This window comes from Hemiscyllium ocellatum, chromosome 16, assembly GCF_020745735.1.
Source record: "Hemiscyllium ocellatum isolate sHemOce1 chromosome 16, sHemOce1.pat.X.cur, whole genome shotgun sequence".
Taxonomy (NCBI): Eukaryota; Metazoa; Chordata; class Chondrichthyes; order Orectolobiformes; family Hemiscylliidae; genus Hemiscyllium; species Hemiscyllium ocellatum.
Genome location: NC_083416.1, coordinates 43,219,909 through 43,239,710, shown reverse-complemented (window position 1 = coordinate 43,239,710; position 19,802 = coordinate 43,219,909). Strand labels below are relative to the sequence as shown.

General features: G+C 39.1%; 1 protein-coding gene across 1 annotated transcript in view; it reads right to left on the bottom strand.

Annotated features, from left to right (window-relative positions):
- Window positions 1-237: 237 nt before the first annotated feature.
- LOC132823070 (PH and SEC7 domain-containing protein 2-like) overlaps window positions 238-19,802 on the bottom strand; it is a 139,828-nt gene continuing 120,263 nt past the window's right edge. Inside the window, exons 13-14 of the mRNA XM_060836611.1 lie at window positions 12,166-12,309; window positions 238-456 (exon numbers count right to left, since the gene is read on the bottom strand). Of these exons, the coding sequence (XP_060692594.1) occupies window positions 238-456; window positions 12,166-12,309 (363 nt within the window). The remainder of the gene's footprint in view (window positions 457-12,165; window positions 12,310-19,802) is intronic.

Sequence of the window (19,802 nt, the reverse complement as noted above, 5' to 3'; positions counted from 1 at the left end):
TTCAGGTTGAAAAAGAAAATTATGTGTCAATAAGAAGAACAGAAAAGAGAATTAGGGAACTTGAGGGAATATCAGTGGCAAAGACAGATGACACTTACTTAAAAATAAATTACGAGTAAATCATAAATACTGTGCTCAATACATTGCTAAATCTCAAAGGTGATGACTTTATGAATTTGTCCATGATTTAATCTGTACAACAGTAATTGGATTTGTAAATTCATATAACTACGTGCCTCATTGCTTGGAATAGTATTTCTGTTCAAAAATGTCCTTTTCCATTTTGCCATTTAGAGAAAAATGTCCTTGGTTCAGAGAAGGACTAGACTGAGTCTTCCTCAAGGAATTTTCATCATTTTCAAAGCTGAAAATAATTGTCTCAATTTTTTCCAGATCATCAGTTCCTACCTTTAGTTTTGCCTTCAGTAGGTTAATGTATGCTTCATATCTGCTTTTCTGTGGAGGGAAATTAAAACCCAAGAATAAGTTTACTAGAAAAGGAAAACTCCTCCATTTAACAAAATCCTGAAAAACAGAGAATCATTCATATAATTTATGATGTCTTGACTTTAAAGCTGAAAAAGCAAAAACTACCTTCATGAAATTTGTTAATTATTATAATAGTTTAACAACTGAAATAGAACGAACAACTTCAGAATTCATTTTTGTTTGCAAATTTTATCAATTTCGTAAGTATCATCATTGTCACTAGTTCTGGAAAAGACGTTTATTTTTTATTATTAAAGGTTACCATATTATTTCCTGTATAACTTGATCAGAACAGCATCATTATGTCAAATGTAAAAACAAATTGATTTTCCTATTGAGTTCAATTTGCTTCTGCAAGCGTATCTCCATCTGTCAAAGTTCATTTCACTGATACTTGTCGATTCTAATCACATTAAATTCATCAATTATTTTGTGGGAACTGTAAAAAAAGCAACTTACATCAGTTTGAAATGATCTATGCTACAGTGATGGAGTATTGCATGCACAGGAATGTACATAAAATTGATATTGTATTCACTAAAAAAAGAAATATAACTGTGTGATGAATTAAGAACATGTCCAGCACCATTTCATGTCTACATCTATATCATAAATCTAGTTATTATTAAGAATATTGGCCCAAATCTTACTTTTTTGGCTAAGTGCTAGTTTTTTTGCTGAATTGTTTGGAAGGATTCTGATTGTGAGGCCTGTGTGATTCATCTATCATTCTATACTCAACTATTAACTACCATCGATAGTGTGTTGCTGGAAAAGCACAGCAGGTTAGGCAGCATCCAAGGCGCAGGAAAATTCCTGATGAAGGGCTTTTGCCCGAAACATTGATTTTCCTGCTCATCAGATGTGCCTGACCTGCTGTGCTTTTCCAGCAACACACTCTCAACTCTAATCTCTAGCACCTGCAGTACTCACTTTTGCCTATTAAATACCATCCCTGACCATTTAGTTCCTCATGTCCAATCCTCGTCCCCTCTTACCATGTGCTGTTCCCAGAACAATTCACCATTCAGTGGATATCTACTGAAAAACCAGTCTCCTTTGTGCATGTGCCATCTTTGAAGGCCACTGTACATCAGGATAGGTGTTGGCAATCAGCATTGCCCCTCACTGGCAATGTCATGGCATAGCAGCCCTGAAGACATGCTGCCCATAGCTGGTACTCACCTGCACATACAACCTCATTCTCTCATCCTGGTCATTTTTTAATCAAGAGGCTACACAGTGTATTGGTCTGCAGCTACATTCTGTCTGAGCAACCTCTCCAAATCACTGCTACTCTTCCCCCAGTGCCCACTGAACAACTATAACTGGTCATTATCTAGTACAGGAACATGCAAGTAATTGGATGGTTCCAAAGGTGAGCTTTTTTTTAACATCCATGAAATTGGAATTCAAACAAAACCAGAAGTTGGCAGGATAACCAACAGTTATTTTACTTTCTGGGTAGTCTGCTGCACCCAGCTGTCAGTGAAGGGAATTTTGTATTTATCTATCAACCTGTCAGCCTAGTTGCACCCAATGTAGCTGAGTTCTGTCATAGACAAGGAGAGCCTCCTCCTTCCCAAAGTCCTTGTCCTCTAGTAGATCCTCCATTAGCCTTCGTTTCTGCAAGGGGAACAGTTCCAACTCTTTCAATGTATCCTCATAACTGAACTTTCATGTCCCTGGTACAATTCTTGCAAATTGCTTCTGTTCTGTCTTCAATGTGATCCCATCCTTTCTATAAAGTGGTGCCCAGGACTGCGCACAGAACTCAAGCTGAGGTCTAATAAGTGTCTTGTACATGTTCAACATCACCTTTTTGCTCATGTACTCTATGCCACTTTATTTGTGATCTCTACACCTGACCAGCCACCTTCCACAAACACCATGAATGCTGGAGCAATGCAGCAAATCTCACAGCATCTGTGGGGAAAGAAAGACATTTAACATTCCAAGTCTGGTATGACTGCTCTTGCTCTGAAGAAGTGTCATACTCAACTTGAAATATGAACTGTGTTTATTTCTCTACAGATGCTGCCAGACCTGCTGAGTTTCTCCAGCGTTCACGGTATTTATTTTGGAACACCAGCATCCACAATATTCTGTCTGTTGCAACTTCAACAATCTGTGCACAGATACACCCAACTCTCTCTGCTCCTACATGCTCCTTTACAATTAGACCAACTATTTTATATTGGCTTTCAATGGTCTTCCTACCAAAGTCCACCACATCACACTTCTCTTCATTGAAACGTACCTGGTACGTATCTGCTCACTGCACCAAATTGGATATGGTTTTTTTTGGCGTTCTATACTGTCCTCCTCACAGTTTACAATTCTTCCAAGTTTCCTGTTTTCTCAAAACTTTGACATTGTCTCCTGCACACTAAGATCTAGATCATTAATAAAAGTCAGGAAAAGCAATAGTTCAAGTACCAACCCCTTGGGAACTCAACCATAAACTATAGTTTCCAACCTGTAAACTATCCATTGATCATTAATCTATGTTTCCAACTACTCAGCCAATGTTGTATCCATGTTGCTACTGCCCCTTTATACAATAATCTAAAACTATGGTAATACTACCATAGTCCCACTGGATCACAGCACTGCTTTTTCATTAGTGAGACAACTAGTGGTGGGTCACCAAGCCTCAGGAGGGAGAGGCTGTGAAGGAGAGGCCTGCATTGTAACTCAGCCAATGCAAGAATTGAACCATTACTGTTAGCATCATTCTACATCACAAACTAGCCATCCAGCCAACCATGTGAGTACTAATTCTATCCTGAATAATTATCTACAGAAGCTTCCCCCTCACTAAACTATCAAGTCTGTAATTGTTGGGCTCACCTTTACCATTTTCTTGAACAAAACAAAATGCTTGCAATTTTCCATTCACCTTCCCCAAGGGTATGGAATATTGAAAGATTATGAGCAAGGCCTCTGCATTTCTGCTTTCATTTCCTTCAAAATCCTTGGATGCATCTTAACAAATCCAGTGCCTTAGCAACTTCAAGTACCAATAGTCTATCTAGCACATTATATTTATCAATTTTAATCCCTTACAGTGAGAGTTTGCTGCTCTGTCACAATGGCCTGAGGAGCAGCTCTCTCTTTGGTAAACACAGATGCAATGTACTTAGTTAACACCTCGGCCATGCCCCCTGCCTTCAGTTATTAATCCTTTCTTGGTCCCTAATCTGTCCTGTTCTTTTTACCACCATTTTATTGTTTCTATGTCTATCGAAAACCTTTGGACATTCCCTTAAGTTGGTTGAAGTCTTTTCTTACAATTCCTTTTTGCATAGCTTATTTGCTTTTTAACCTCCCTTTAGTATGTCTTTTGGTACTTGATTTTATTTTCTACTTGGTACCTGTCATAATACCTTGACTATATCTGAACCATCTCCTTTTTGAAGGTAGCCCACTGTTCAGGTATTGTTTTTCCCACTAACCTCTCATTCCAGTCAATCTGACCCAGGTTTGTTCTTGCTGCACAAGTACACTCTTCGCCAACTGCTGGTTCTCATTCTGAATTATTGTTTGTCATTCTGTACAATCATCCTGAACTTGGCCCACCTCATTTCCAGGAATTAGGTCTAATTGTACATCATTTCTTGTTGGACATGTATTGCTGTAGAAAGCTCATCTGAATGCAATCTCGGAATATTGTCCTTTGCTGCCCTCTACACTACAGAAATTCCATTCTATATTTAGATAATTGAAGTCTCCCATTATAATTACGCTACAATGTTGGCATCTCTCTGTAATTTCCCTGCAGATTGGTTCCTACATCCTTTCCACTAATTGCTGGATTACAGCTCTAGTCAAACTGAATCAGTCTATGACCTTCTGAGACATCCTCTTTCTCCAGCATCCTTTCCTCAATAGTGCTACTCCTCCTCCTTTTCATCCTTTTCTATCTTTTCTGAATACATGTACTCAGGAATGGCTAATACCCAGACTTGCCTTATCTTGAGACAAGTCTTTGTTGTTGCCACATTATACTTCCTCTTGGTAATTTGTGCCTGTAACTCCCCTATCCTATTTATTGTACTCTGTTCATTCACATTCATGCATTTCATTCATTTCTACATTTCAATACATATTGATCATTGTTTTCACCTGGGCCTGCTTCTTTGGACCCCATCAATGAGGATGTTGTTTTATGGGATGGGCAAGTCCTAAATCCACATTAAATATGACTAAGGTTGTGAATCCTAATTTGTCTGTACAAATGTTTAAAATGTTGTGAGCAGCCTTGTTAGGTTTGCTTGCTGGTCTGTTTCCAAATATGACAAATTGACATCTAACCTCCCTAATAGTTCAGTGTCATCAAACCAAACATTTGGAGGTTCAATTTAGGAATTGTGTGGGCTACTTTCTGACCTTATCCTCACTTTTTCTGTCATCTTCCACTGTCCACACTGCCCAACAGAGTTTGTTTGTGGTGTATTGTTTCAGCATGTTAAGGTGACACAGGTACCTATCCGGTACCTGGGCTATCAGTCAAATAAATTATCTCATCAATCATCTTGATTATTCTATGTGGACAACTAAAGGAGACTCCAGCAGTTCACTCTGCAAAGCTAGTAACACTGGCACATAATCCTTGACAAGAAATGTTTGGGTCTTGATCAGCTTGTCTGCTCATACTTCTATGTCTTTTGTAAAGTTTCATGGGCCACATTACACACTCTTGTGAGTTATTCCCAAAACATGGAGATATAATCAAACATAGAAGACTCATTCCCTTACTATGTGAACCTCCTTGTTCTGTTTTAATGCACCTCTTACCATGAGTGTATAAACAAATTCAAAGGAACTAAAACTAATGGACTCATTGAATAAATTTCAGGTTGCAAATGAGAACGATCCCAGTACATCATCTCAGTCATGGGGTTATTCATGTTACAACTGTGATGGGAAGAACACACTGGTAACCAAGCGCCACAAGATGTACTGTTTATACAAATGTGTTGACTCAATTATCAAAATGATAATTGAGTCAACACATTTCTTTTTGAATCACAACACAGAATTCAACAGATTTTCACCAGGTTTCTTTGGTGTTTATTATAATCTGTTTATGATAAACAAAACATTAGCTTAAACCAACTGGCAAACATTGATTAATATCCAAACTATGATGTGGAATTCAAATAAAACTCCCTAATCCCAAATAGAGACATACACACAAAACACAACAGAAAGACAATCTTTGCAGAGTGATTTGTTTTTTAAAAAAAAGAAAAAACCTATTGGACAAAGGTCTAGAAACATAGGGTAGAAGGTGATGACTTCTTATATCCACTGTATTTCCTATCGACAAAATCAAACCGAAGACAACCACTGACTTTTGGAAGAATTTCAGTTTTGACTGCATGCAAATCTTTGTACATACAATCCACGTCTTCAGGTTTTACAAGATAGTCAAAAATACTCTCAATTCAAACCTATCAAGCTCTGAGGAATCTCTACTGGGAAAAGGATTTCAGGCAAGAGATTTGTATTTGCTTGGGTGTCTTCTTTACTAACTCTCACGGACTGTAAAAAGAAACACTTATTCCGCAAAGAGTTGCCAGTGAACTATTAGCTTCCTAATCATTTCAAAGCCAGATTTGCCAGCAATTAAGGCAATAAACTCCATCTCTTAATTCCTTGAAAGCTTTGCATGGCTGTTTTCTCCAAAGTCATTGCTTTTTTTTCTGTAAACAGCAGGTGTCTTACAGCATAAATTGAACTGCTAATCTCATCGCTTGACCCTTTTAACCTCAAAAATGTCTAAATCATTCTATATCTTCCAAATTTTCCCATACAATCCTTAAATATAAATGTGTATTCCCAACCCATCACAGAATGTCCTTATTATTGTCTTGAAGGTCTGGCAGTTCTGTTCTAACGCCCATGTGACTGTGGGTGGTAGGCTGAGGACTATGGTTGTGGTATAACCAGACTACTCATAACTCTCTGAAAAATGTTAGACATAAGATCAATGGTTCATCTGACTGAACCTCGGCTAGAGATCTATAACAGGTGAAGAACAGTGTCAACCTTTCCAGCATCACCTTGGCAGAAATGCTTCTCGGGGAATGGCCGAAGGGAACTGGCCGCATCTGGAATAGTAATGTTGATACTGTGGCTCTGTTTTGTTTCTGACATGGGTTCCAATGAGAAGTCTGCAGATGCTGGAGGGAGTTGAGAGTGTGTTGCTGGAAAAGCACAGCAGGTCAGGCAGCATCCGACGAGCACGAAAATTGACGTTTCAGTCCGGAGCCCATGATCAGGAACTTCATTGGAACACGGGTTCCAATGAGTCTATCAATACCCTACCCAATACCCTGAAAACTGTACAGGAAAGAGAGGCACTGGTTTTATTGCATGTTGGGGTTTTACAAATTCTGCTATATTTTACAAAACTGTGCCATGTTCTTGTGGAGGTTGGTTACTAAAAAAATACTAACTTGTATGTGTTTGGGACTGCCTTACCTAGCCAGCCATGGGAATTTCACAGGCTATCTTCAATATCTCCCAAAGGTAGTGAAGTGGCATAGCTATCTGGTGAACCACCATCCACTCTTTCTTCACCAGTCTGTGAGCATGCCTTCACTTTCTTCACAGAACCTTGTTATATACATAGTAGGATGCCAGAAATCCCTCTGCTTCAGCTTGGTTAGAGAGGCTGGGGCCAATTAATTCAATTCTGGGTCAGCTTGCTGAAACCCAACCAGGCAAGACCTATTATCATTTCCTTTGGGTCAGCCATGTAGCAGATAGACTCACCTGTCTGTGGCATCAATTTGGCCTCTGATGATGGAACTTGGTTAACCATTGATCAAAACACTATACAAGAAAGAAAACGAAACTATGGATCCTTTCCCTGTAACTATAGTGTCTCCTTGTCTTCACTTGCCCTTTTCTAAGATTACTGGAGAAGCGAATACATTTCACAGCCAACTAAACACTTTCCAGGTGTAGGACAACCGAGTACAGAGGAGAGTTTTGGACATTCCCTGGGGTGGCTCAGTGGTTAGCACTGCTGCCTCACAGAACCAGGGACCTCGGTTCAATTCCACCCTTGAGTGACTGTGTGGAGTTTGCACATTCTTCCTGTGTCTGTGTGGGTTTCCTCCCACAGTCCAAAGATCTGCAGATTTGGTGGATTGATTATGCTAAATTGCCCATAGTTTCCACAGATGTGCAAGTTGGGAGGATTAGTCATGAGAAATGAAGAGTTACAGGGATGAGTTGGGGGCAGGGCCTGGGTGGGATGCTCTTTGGAAGGTTGATGGGCAAATTAGCCTACCTCCACACTGTAGGGATTCTACCCCACCAAATCCTATTGCTACTTCTAGAAATTAGCCAAAAGATTTCCCATTTTGATTCAGTGGAAGTAGCTAGGCTTAAGTACAGCATTCTCACTATTTCTGGCTTGAGAAGAGAATCATTTTTTTGAGCTGAGCTGTCCCTTCTCTCCACTAGCTGTTTGCATTCTCTTTGAACTTTCCACAGTCTCACCTTTTCATGTTTGTGAAGGTGATACAGGTTGTTCTAGTATAACAATGCGAAGTGGCTATAACACGATTGACAAATTGGGGACACTGTTTGAATAATGCAAATTTTCTGCTGAACAGGATTAAGGGTTTTCTATAGCGATCTTCTACAATGCAATTTTCTAAAGCGGTTTTCCATGGCATGATTTTCTATGGCACGAGGTTGCAGAGAAACGCAACTGTCGCATTATGGCAGAAAGTTATAGAAGAAAAGTTCCCCTTGGGGTAAGGACTTGTGGACAAGCTCATAACCTTCAGTTACCTTAGCTGCTTGTCTGGCTATTGGAACCTTTTGGTTAATTACATGGGTTCTTATTGATGTAGGATGTGAACTTCTAACTTCTTCAAGGAGACCTATCTCTCTGAAGTTCTCAAATATTGGAGTCTACGATAAGTGGCTGCATCCAATGATTAAAGGTCAGATCTTTTATCCTCTCAAGCTCCTTGAAGGTCTACCCAGGCTGCATCCCAAGGTTTGGAAATTTCTACCTGTAAGCCTCAGGGACTAGTTCATGGGTACAGAGGATTACCATTTTTATCCATTTCATAAGCTGCAGAGGCTCCTCGGACAGCATGGCATCAATTTCATGAGTTTTGCCAGTTAGCCTGCATACAGGTGGTGCATCTTTTCTACTTTTTGCTTCCACATTTATTTTGCAGCAGCAGTGAGGCTGCCATAATCAGAAATTGGACTTAACTGATGCAACTTCAGTACAGCCAGTAAATCCTTCAAATAGGGGGAGAAGTAACCTAGTTGAAAGTAGTGCAGAACATTGTCGGACAAGCAAGTAAGTGGAACAAGGACTTAGAGGACACAAAGATTTTGTGATGTAGCTAGAGGCTCTGATATAGGTAGAGGAAAGGCAAGAGATTGCAGGTGGCGTGGTGGCTCAGTGGTTAGCACTGCTGTCTCACAGCGCCAGGAACCCGGGTTTGATTCCTGCCTTGGGTGACTGTCTGTGTGGAGTTTGCACATTCTCCCAGTGTCTGTGTGAGTTTCTCCGGTTGCTCTGGTTTCCTCTCACAACTAAAGATGAGCAGGTCAGGTGAATTGGCCATGCTAAATTGCCCATAGTGTTTGGTGCATTAGTCAGGGGTAAATACAGGGTAAAGAAATGGGTGTGGGTGGGTTACTCTTTGGAGGGTTGGTGTGGACTTGTTGGGCTGAAGGTCCTGATTCTATACTGTAGGGAATCTAATCTAAAGATCACTTTCAGGGCATAAAGCCTTCTTGGCAAACCTGCAGTAACAATCAGAAGACATGACTCTTCTGAGCAATTCAAGTGAAATTGCACCCCAAGATGTGCTGTGGGTTTAGCCTCCAGCTCCCTCTCTGGCAAGCTCTTGCTGCTCCCCTTCTTCCTCTGTTCTGAAGTTCGTCCTTACAAAATATTGATGACTGGCAAAAAATGCAGCCAAGCAGCATTAAAATCTTCTTCTCAGCAATTAGAATTAATTTTTCATAGAAAATAGGACACAAACACAGAAAACAAAATAGACAAGAAGCTTCAAATCACAAACCAGCAATGAACCTATGATGAGCTGTTTAAATAGCTTTGAAGGGTTCTGATTAGTGCCATAAATTGAGAGCATTTATTGTGTGGTGAGCTTGACTCCGGGAGAGTATCAATATCAAGGAAGAATTTGCAATAAGCACTGCACCTTAACTTAAAATATTTATCCATTATTTTAAATAGCTTTGGCATGTTTGGTATCCAGGGAACAGTCAGCTCCAGTATAGTGGGTGGGATGCATAATGAGCAAGCATGCTCTGCTGACTGTATTCATTTTTTATGCACCCATTTTGGACATGAAAGAAGTTGGGATAGAAACCTCTGGACCTAAGTCTGCTCTCTATGAAATATTTATGAATTTAAGTGATAAAGTGTATACACAGCAAATGTATTGAGGCCAATGCTCTTTCTGCTCTTACAGGCTGTTACGTTGCGCCAAACAGTCTCTACTACAAGAATAAAGAATTGCTGAACTTTTAGAAATGTTGCCACTTAGTGAATTACGTGCTGTTATTACTACTCAGTAGATAAATGAGATAAAATTGTTGGTTGTGGTTAACATCACCTCAGGCAGCTTATTAAGACATCTATAGATAACAAATTGACTACAACCACAGATATTTCATATGGTCGTTCGTCTAGAAATGCTGGAGAAATGAAATGGAAATATGATGGTCATGTTGACTAGCAATACTGCCTCTGTGGTACTGGTTGACTGTGGGTTTCCTGATAGTAAATGCACTGGGGAGCAAATGCAGGCATTTTGTCCCACTGAGTTTAAGGTTGTATGATATAGTTATGTGTGGTTCTTACAGATATTGCTGGAAGCAAAATGACGGTGCAACATTAATGCAATTTAACAGCTCTGCATTTGTTTTTCCTCTTTATGTTGCTTGACAGTTTGGACAGGACTTTGTTATAGAGTTCAGGACCCCAATGCCAGACCAGTCTTCAAATTACGTTTATTGAAAATTAGGAAAATAAAGTGTTAACTTTAAAGGAACTTTTACCATCAGGACATAATCTTGCTCCTTTTTAACCTCCAGTTGAGAAGGTCAAGCTTACAGCTAGACTGGAATGGGAATGGAGAGCATAAAATGCACAGTCTTGTTTTCATGCTATTATTTACATAAAGCTTGGTTCTTGAGACCATAAGACCATAGATATAGGAGCAGAACAAGGCCCGTTGAGCCTGATCTGCTAGTCAATCAAGGCTGATATGTTTCTCAAACCCATTCTTCCTCCTTCTGCCCACAAATTCTGATCCCCTTACTAACCAAGAACCTATCTATTTCTGTCTTAACTACAATCAGTGCCTTGGTCTCCACAGCCCTCTAGCAACAATGAGTTCCAAAGATTCACGACCTACTGGCTGAAGAAATTCCTCCTCATCTTAGTACTTTGTGAGAAAATGCATTGAATGAAGATAACCATAACAGGGTAATAATAAATTTTAATTCATCATTAGCTTCACTCCTGGGACTGAAAGCTGTATATCAACAGAACTTTCTCGTCTTGATCACTAAAAAGACTTGTAGATAAGGTATAAATGCCCCAAAGCAATTACTCATGGCAGGTTTAGTCTGCAGTCCACAAACGTGTTGAATTTCACAACTTCAATCAAATAGAACCGGTATGGAACAAATATGAATATGTATTACTGTCCATTACCAAATAGAACCTTAATGAATAATATTCAGTCACACGAGCTTTAACATGAGTAAAATGATGCATGATGCTATTAAGATAATGGGAAAATGAATTCAAACCTGATCATGAAAGACTTTGATTCAACACTATTAATAGTTTGATTCTTGTGTAAAGTTATCTTCAAACTGAAATATTTCACAAATAAAATAATCTGTAGTCATACACGTTACAGCCTAATGGTATTAGATTTTAGTTATATTAAGGTTTATTTCATACTTAGCATCTCCGGACAAGTTGCAATGCTTGAGAAAATACTGGCCAGAAAATTATAAGATTATTGGTATGATTTTTCATCTCTAAAATTAATGATAAAAATAGAGGCTGCAGTTTCACCACTTCTTCAGTTGTACTCTAGCATACTTGCTTTTGTGTTAGTGGTCCATGATCCCCTAGAGGCTGGTAAATCCAGAGGGATAACAGGAAAACCCCTCAACTGGTCTGTGGCCTGCATTGCTCAAAGCCCTATCAATGGGACTCCATGAATGAGGCACCAGCCATCTGATGTCAAAAGTCTCTGTCCTTTTTACTCACATCAGGGAAGAATTCTTCTGATGACAATATAAACATGTTCTTTTTAAATATATCTACAATGCTGCTACAAATAGAAACCAAAAACCTACTTCCTCAATCATTTTACATCATGGCTATTATGCAGCTTCAACAATATGTGCATATAAGCTGATAACAGCATTTACCTAAGTGAACATGCCCCATGTAAAAGTGGCACAAAGATAAAGTTTCAAAAATGTAATATGAGAGTATTAAACCCTTGGAGTCAAGCAAAGTGGCTTGACTGCCACATCTTTCTTGCAGCAAAAGCCATTGTATAGTTTTTAGTGAATCATTATTACATACTCTGTACACATCTTTCTTTACCATTAAAAAAGTATACTCACCTCAAATAACAAATAATGTTCTTTAAGTCTGAATTCCTCTGCATCTTTAGATTTTACATTCTTCTCAGGAGGGTGAGTACTGTGTTCTGCTAATTCAGTTGAAATCTGTCTCCACTTGGTCTCATGAGACTTCAGCTGCTCCTCCTTTATTCCACAGAGCATACATAAATTGATTTTATAATTGAATACATCCCATAAAAATGCAGGACTCTTAGTTTTATACATACCATTGGTTTATCATTGATAAAAAGATTTTACAAATACATCTTTGTGTGATAATTTCTTTGAAAGTCATTATACAAACAGAAGCTCACATTAAATATTGGAATTCATAAAACATGCTTCTAAAATTATTCGAAAACATATGGCAAATTATTATTGACCCATATTTTCCAGTCAGTGGCGAAAGGACAACACTTGCTACTGACCTCGAAGAAAGGTGTCCACAAAAATTTAACAAGTTCCATGATATTGATTTGCCTTTTTAAAATGCAACTTTAATTCAGGCACCATCTACAGGACATGTCTAGCATTAGGAACAAGCAAGTCATTAAGCAGTCTAAGCAATCAAATCAAAGAATTCTCACAAAAAACAAACTAGGAAGTAAAAAGCACCAATTACCATTCTATTTAACTATATTACACAAAATAGCATATCATTTGAGACATAATATTAAAGTAAAAGTTAAAACATCATTAACAAACATAAGAGAACACAAAAATCAAATTTTATTATTCAAAAAAATGTTTTGGTGATGAAATTAAATGACAGTTCAGGCTTTAAAGCCAATTATCCAGAGCCAGTTAGACGGTCAGCTGTAGTTAAAACTTAGAATAATGTCAAAAGCTCAATTATACCTCAGCAACAAGCCTAACTATTTGATTTGCTTTTGCAGCAAGAATAGTGCAAAAAATGTTGAAATCCCCATCAAATTTTGGATTCTATGATGTTTGTAACTTCAAAAAAAGATTCAATAGTATACCCTGAGGAAAAATAGGGTATTAACTAAAAGAACTTCATAGCAGCAGGAGTACAACCTTAGAGATTGCTCTGCCTTTCAAAGATGAGAAGGAGCCAATGTTGGACTGGGGTGGACAAAAATCACACAACACCAGGATATAGTCCAACAAGTTTATTTAGAAGAACAAGCTTTCGGACCTGCTTTCAAAACGATTGTGCCTGATCTTCTATTTCCACTCCACTTTTCCGCCATTCCTCATAATCCTAAACTACCTGAGAAAAAAAACATTCTTCTACTTCAGCCTTAAATATATGCAACCCCCGAATGAAAGAATTTCTCTTCATCTCAGTTCTAAGTGATTGTTCCACTTACCCTGAGACTGCAACCCTACCTTCTGTATATTGCACTCAAGGAAAAGAAATCTGCATCTATCCTATCAAGCCCTTTTGAGAACCTCTAAATGTTTCAATGTGATTTCTTCTCATTCTTCTAAACATCAAAGATTAGGGACCAAATTGACCTCTCACTATAAGATAATCCTCTAATTCCAGGCATAAATCTAATAAACTTTTGCAGTACTGCTTCCACTGCAAGTACATCCTTCCTTAAAGATAGTGACCAAAACCTCCTGCAATATTGCAGATTGATCCCACCCAATGCTCTGTACAATTGCAGCTGGATGAGATTCCACTCAGAACACACACAGAAATACAAATCCATGCTTCCATTCTGACAGTTATTTTAATCGTACTGAACTGGCAGAAGAAGATAAACCATGCCCTATTTTCATAATAGACAGCTGCTGAATTCTGAAAAATAACTGACCAGAATCACAGACAGCAAATTTGACAGCTGCTGTCATAACACCACAAGACCATAAGTTATTGAAGGAAATTTAAGCTGTTCAGCACATCGAGTCTGCTTCAATCATGGCTCTCCCCATTTTCCTGCCTTCTCTTTATTACCTTTGATTCCCATAAAGTAAGTGCCTCAGCTAAATGTGCTGTCAATGTGTTAGGAATGTAGTGTGCTAGATGGGTAAAGCATAGGATGCCAGTTAAGTTGAGTGCCAGATGGGTAGGGTACCTGGGGTATGATGTCAAATGAGTATGAAAACTGGTGCAAATTTTGGCTATTTTTTGCTTCCTTCCCTATAATATTTTGGGACAGTGATAGAAAGCACATAGACTCTTCTGGCATCATAGTCTTTTCATAATGCCACCAAGAATAATATTTTCAGAACAGCCTTATGGCAGGGAAATAATACAGTAATTCAAACCTCTTCACATCAATCTGAATTTTCAAAATGTTTTTGTTTAAATTTAACACAATTTTGCTCATATTTATTTGACTTTATAAATATTTTGTTCAGAGTAATAACTTTCAAATGTTCTGTTCATCACAGGGATATAATTTTGTAAACATAGATTTTTCAATTGTATTTTCAACTTTTTTAGCAGATACTGTCACAGTTTAAAGTGGAAGCCTATAAAACAGAAATGTGTCTTTTCTACTCATTGTGGTCAGTCAGGTCTGTCAGTTTGCAAAGCTTCTGTCAGCATGGCATCTCTTTACCGCTCCACATGCTCTGGAACTTAGGAATCAATTGGATGATGCTATAGGGATCCATAAGAGATTACTTCATAAAGGAATCCTATGGGATGCCAGCAAAGTTTTAATTGGGCTGTTGTGTAATTAAGTGAGCAATTTTGGTTAAGGCTAGTGATAAGTGCCTTTGCTTCACCACTGATTGGAAAATACAGGTCATTGCTTTTTCAAATTTCACATGCAGGTCATACTGTAAACATTACTATGTGATTAGTTGGAAAGATCATGCCACAAAGCAAACTTGCCACATAATTAATCTTTACATGGTGTTTGTTCATTTACTCATAAGATGAAATGCAGAACTTGGCTGTCACTCATCAATGTGCTTTCCAAACTTCTAGCATCTCAACACTGCCTCTCTGCTTGTAAGACAAGGCAGAGCATATATAAAGACTACTCAGTCAATTGAACATGCCAGGTTTGACACAGTGCAGCCTGAAGACATTGAGGGAATTGGCCAGAGTTACCTTAAGGCTTTGGGCTAAAAGCAGTGCTTCTTTCTTCACCTTAAACCACTCAATCATTTTTTCACATTGGAGCACATGAAAATAATATATTTCACTGTGAAAGCCCTTCTTCAGAAAGTACATTTCTGCCAGAATTCCCACAAAACTCATACTTTTAAAAAAACTTTTTTGACCCAAAGTGAAGTCAGCTGACTCCATCATATTTATGAAATTACACTTGTCCATAATTAGCTCATCTAACTACAGAATCCACAAAGAGAAGCCTAATTCTATATTCAGTAGTAGACATATATTTTACCTCTCCTCAGTTACTGAGACTCATAATGCCCTCCAGGGCATAATGGTGAAATAAAAGCCACCAAAAATACAACCACTCCAAACTAACGTCATCAACCAATCCATCCAATATTCCATATCAAAGACAACTAATCACATTTGTGCATTCCCTTTGGAGCCTGTCATCTCTGCACCTTGGCTTGGTTTTGCATTCCCATGCAGTGCTACTCCAACACATGCAAAATGGTTGGTGGAAGGCTGCTGTGGAGGAATTAGAAGACAGACTTGAAGGATAGACTCAAACAGCTCTGGCCTTAGAAGTTCCAGCTTTGAACTTCATCACCTTGGGCAGTAGTCGGGAGTGGCTTATGAACAGACAACAGCAAGGGTGGAGTGACAGTGCTGGGAGAATGGTGATGTCATTCTGAACTTGAATAGGAGGCTCATGCTCTGTGGAGCCTCTGTTAGTCCACTAGGAGCACAGTTCAGGAATCCTGGAGAAAAGATCACCAGACTGCTATGAGACCTTATAAGCAGGAGGCTGGAAGAACACAGCAAGCTGACCAGCATTAGGAGATGGAGAAGTCGATGTTTAGGGTATAACCCCTCTTCAGGAATGGAGGTGGGGGTAGGGGAAGCTGCAAATAAAGAGAGGGGAGGTAAGGGTGGGGAGAGGGGTGGAATGGTGAGGTAGTGAGCGGTGAATACTTATAAGCACCTTTCAGTGTTAGAACCATAGTGATGGGGGAAGCAGTCTGAGAGTGCATGACAGGTAGGTATGCTGATATGATAACAAGCTAGGATTGCAGAGCATTAGTTCCAGCTTCCGCTGCAGGACTTTGACTTATACTTTCTTTTAACAGACTGCAGAAAATTGACAGGATTTTGAAAGGGTGAATTGGTAAACCCAAGCAGTATGGCTTACATTAGTGCCCATGTCAGAGCTGTCTCTTTTATTCAGCAAGATAGTGGTAAGGCCTACCATGACTCCCATCTCCCTTTGCTGCCAGAGCCAACAGGCGGCTTTCACATCCTGAAGCATTCAGTATCATTAATTGTTGCAGAGGTTGCTGTCTGTTCAACTTGAGTGCCAAACTAACTTCCTGCCCCGATTTTGGCATTTAAAAATAGCATCACACAAGCGACACAGTTGAAGAGTGGGACCCATAATTCATTTGGCTGTCATGTTCATTTTGCCTTTCTGAAAGTTTGACCTAATGTACAGATCTATGCTTCATTCTCGCTCTGACAGATGTGCAGTAGGCAATGCAGTATTATCATCTTGGATCTCTGATGCAGCTATATTATAAGACCTCTGTCCAAGTATCAGAATTGTTGCTGTTTATGTTTATATATTACCTAATAAATATCGTGGAGGTTGCAAACGTTTTATTATATTCATGCTCTACTGCTCATGACTACCTCAGTCTGGATTTGAGGTTAAGAGAGTAGCCCAAATCGTCCAGCAGGCATCGATTACTCCTGTTTGCCTGTTTCTGCATGCAAAGGTGGGTGAAGGCAGGTAGCTGCTAATCCATATTGATCCACCCTATATCCTGGATTTATTTCTCTTTTCTTATTTTCCAACTAACACACAGAGACAATTATATTGCTTATTCTAAAAATATACTTTGCAAACACCTAAAAATCTATCTGACACAATTTCTCCAAAAGCAAAACAAAAAAAATTAGGAAAAACACCAAATTCTACTAAATTAGCTAAAGATAATTGCTGCTTCTGATGAACTAACAGACAATTTATCAACTAATAGTCATTTAACCTTTAAATGTTGACTTCATATAAACTTTGAATATGCCTGCATCATTCTATATTCTGTGTAGGACAGTGTACATAAAAATCACTAGAAATTATGTATTTAGTAACATGCGAGATTCCAGAATCTATTTACACATGTCTCATTTGCTTTTAATAAAAGCTTCCATGTTTCATATTAAGATGAATTTTAGGTTTGTTTGCAGTGACGATTCATCGGGTAATTTCAAAAGAACACCACTAACGCAGCACACATTCAATTCTACTGTCATCAATGATGACAAACAAGAACATTTATTGTTAAATGACTATGTCTAAATTAAAGATAAGAAAGCTAGTTTTCGTCCACGTATTCAGATTGGTTGCAATTCAGGTTAGATCCAATAATATCAGAAGGAGACCATTCAATCCCTTAACCCTGTGCCATATCTCAACGGCTGGTCTATGACCTCAGTCTATAAACTTTCCTTTCATTCATATCCTGTAATACCTTTGGCTAGCAGAACTCTATTCATCTCGGATATAAAATTAGCAACCAACCTGCCATTAGCTGCTATTTGGAAAAAATAAAAGTTCCAGATCACTTTTAATGTTTAGCATTTTCTAATAGTGCTTCTGAAAGGCATAACTACATTTTAAGGCTATGTTCCCTGGTCCTAGACTGAACAACCAACAAAAAATATTTTGTATCTACCCTATCAATTACCAACGTATTTGAAAACTTTGAAATTTCAGGGCATCAACCATAGCTTGCGCAATATTGAATTTTACTCAAATTGGAGACATATCAAATTTCAAGTATTGCTGCTGGTTCAATATAAGTGAACTGAATTAAAACAATGGTGAAGTGCACAGTGAAGATTATCTTAGAGTACAGCAGGATCTTGATCAAATGGGCCAATGCGCTGGGGAGTGGCAGGTGGAGTTCAATTTGGATAAATGTGAGGTGCTGCAATTGGTAAGGCAAACCAGGGCAGGAATTATACAGTTAATGATAGGGCCCTGGGGAGTGTTGCCTAACAAAGAGACCTAGGGGTGCAGGTACATAGTTGGACAGGGTGATGAAGAAGGCACGCTTGCCTTTAATGGTCAGAACATTATTAAAGGCTAGGAGCTTGACATCATGTTCCACCCATACAGAACACTGGGGAGCCCATGTTTAGAATACTGTATACAATTCTGGTTGCCCTTCCATAGTAAGGATGTTGTTAAACTTGAGAGAGTGCAGAAACAATTTATAAGGATTTTGCCAGGATGGAGGGTTTGAGTTATAGGGAGAGGTTGACAGGCTGGGGCTTTCTTTCCCTGAAACATTGGAGGCTAAGGGATGACCTTGTAGGGGTTTATATGAGGGGCATGGGTAGGGTGAATAGCCAAGATCTTTTTCCTAGGATCGGGGAGTTCAAAACTAGAGAGCATAGTTCAAAGATGGAAGGTGAAAGATTTAAAAAGACCTGAGGGGCAACCTTTTCATGTAGAGGGTAGCACATGTACAGAACAAGCTGTCGGAGGAAGTGCAGTTTAAAAGCATCTGGATGGGTATATGAATAGGAAGGACTTAGAGGTATATGGGCCAAATGCTGGCAAATGGGACTCGATCAGATTGGGATGTCTGGATAGCGCAGATGAGTTGAATCGAAGGGTCTGTTTCCATGCCGAATGAGTCTATGACTCTGTAACTAGGGCTGAATTTTCCCATTTTATACTGAAGTGCTTTGTCCAGTGTATTCATGCACCCAGGCTGCCATGGCTTACTGTAATATTTCTCATACAATCGTTATTAATTATGCAGCCAGGCTCCTTAACCTTCTCATGGAATTGTGCAGGAAGAGAAGCAAACGTGCTTGTCACTGCTGGGACCTTCTGGCATTTATATCACTGGAACCATATTTAAAGCCATTTCAGTGGCTGCAATCCAGAAACTGCCCCTCATATGCTGGAGCTTGGCCATTATCTCTGAGGATATGGCTCAGAATCAAAGCTCATGGATGGGAAGCTGGAGGTGCTGATGGAAAAAGGAGTGGTGGAAACAATGGCAGTTATCTTTCCTGCTGGCCACCAAAGAAAGCTATGCCACCAGACATAGCCAGGTAGACAAATAAAGCAGTCTGGTTATGGAACACTCTTCAGTGCAGGAGAAAGCTTGATGAATATTCTGAGTTGTGCAAGGATACAGCCACTATCTCCTCAATGTTATGTCATACTACAGGCTATCATTTACTTTAACTCCAACATTACTCGTACCACTCACTGAGCCTCATGGACTACAATTCTCCTTGTACATGTACCATGTCCAGTCAATGACTCTCATCCATCTCTCCACAAACGTTCATTCCCTCCACAACTAAAACTCAGCAGCAGCAGTTACCATCTAAAAGGTACACTGCAAAAGATCACCAAGGCTCCTTAGACAACACCTTCCAAATCCACAACTGGTTTCATCCTGAAGGATAAGGGCAGCACATACATGGGAATACCACCACTGGCATGTTCACTTCAAGGCCACCCACCAATCTGACTTGGAAATATATCACCATTCCTTCAGTGTTA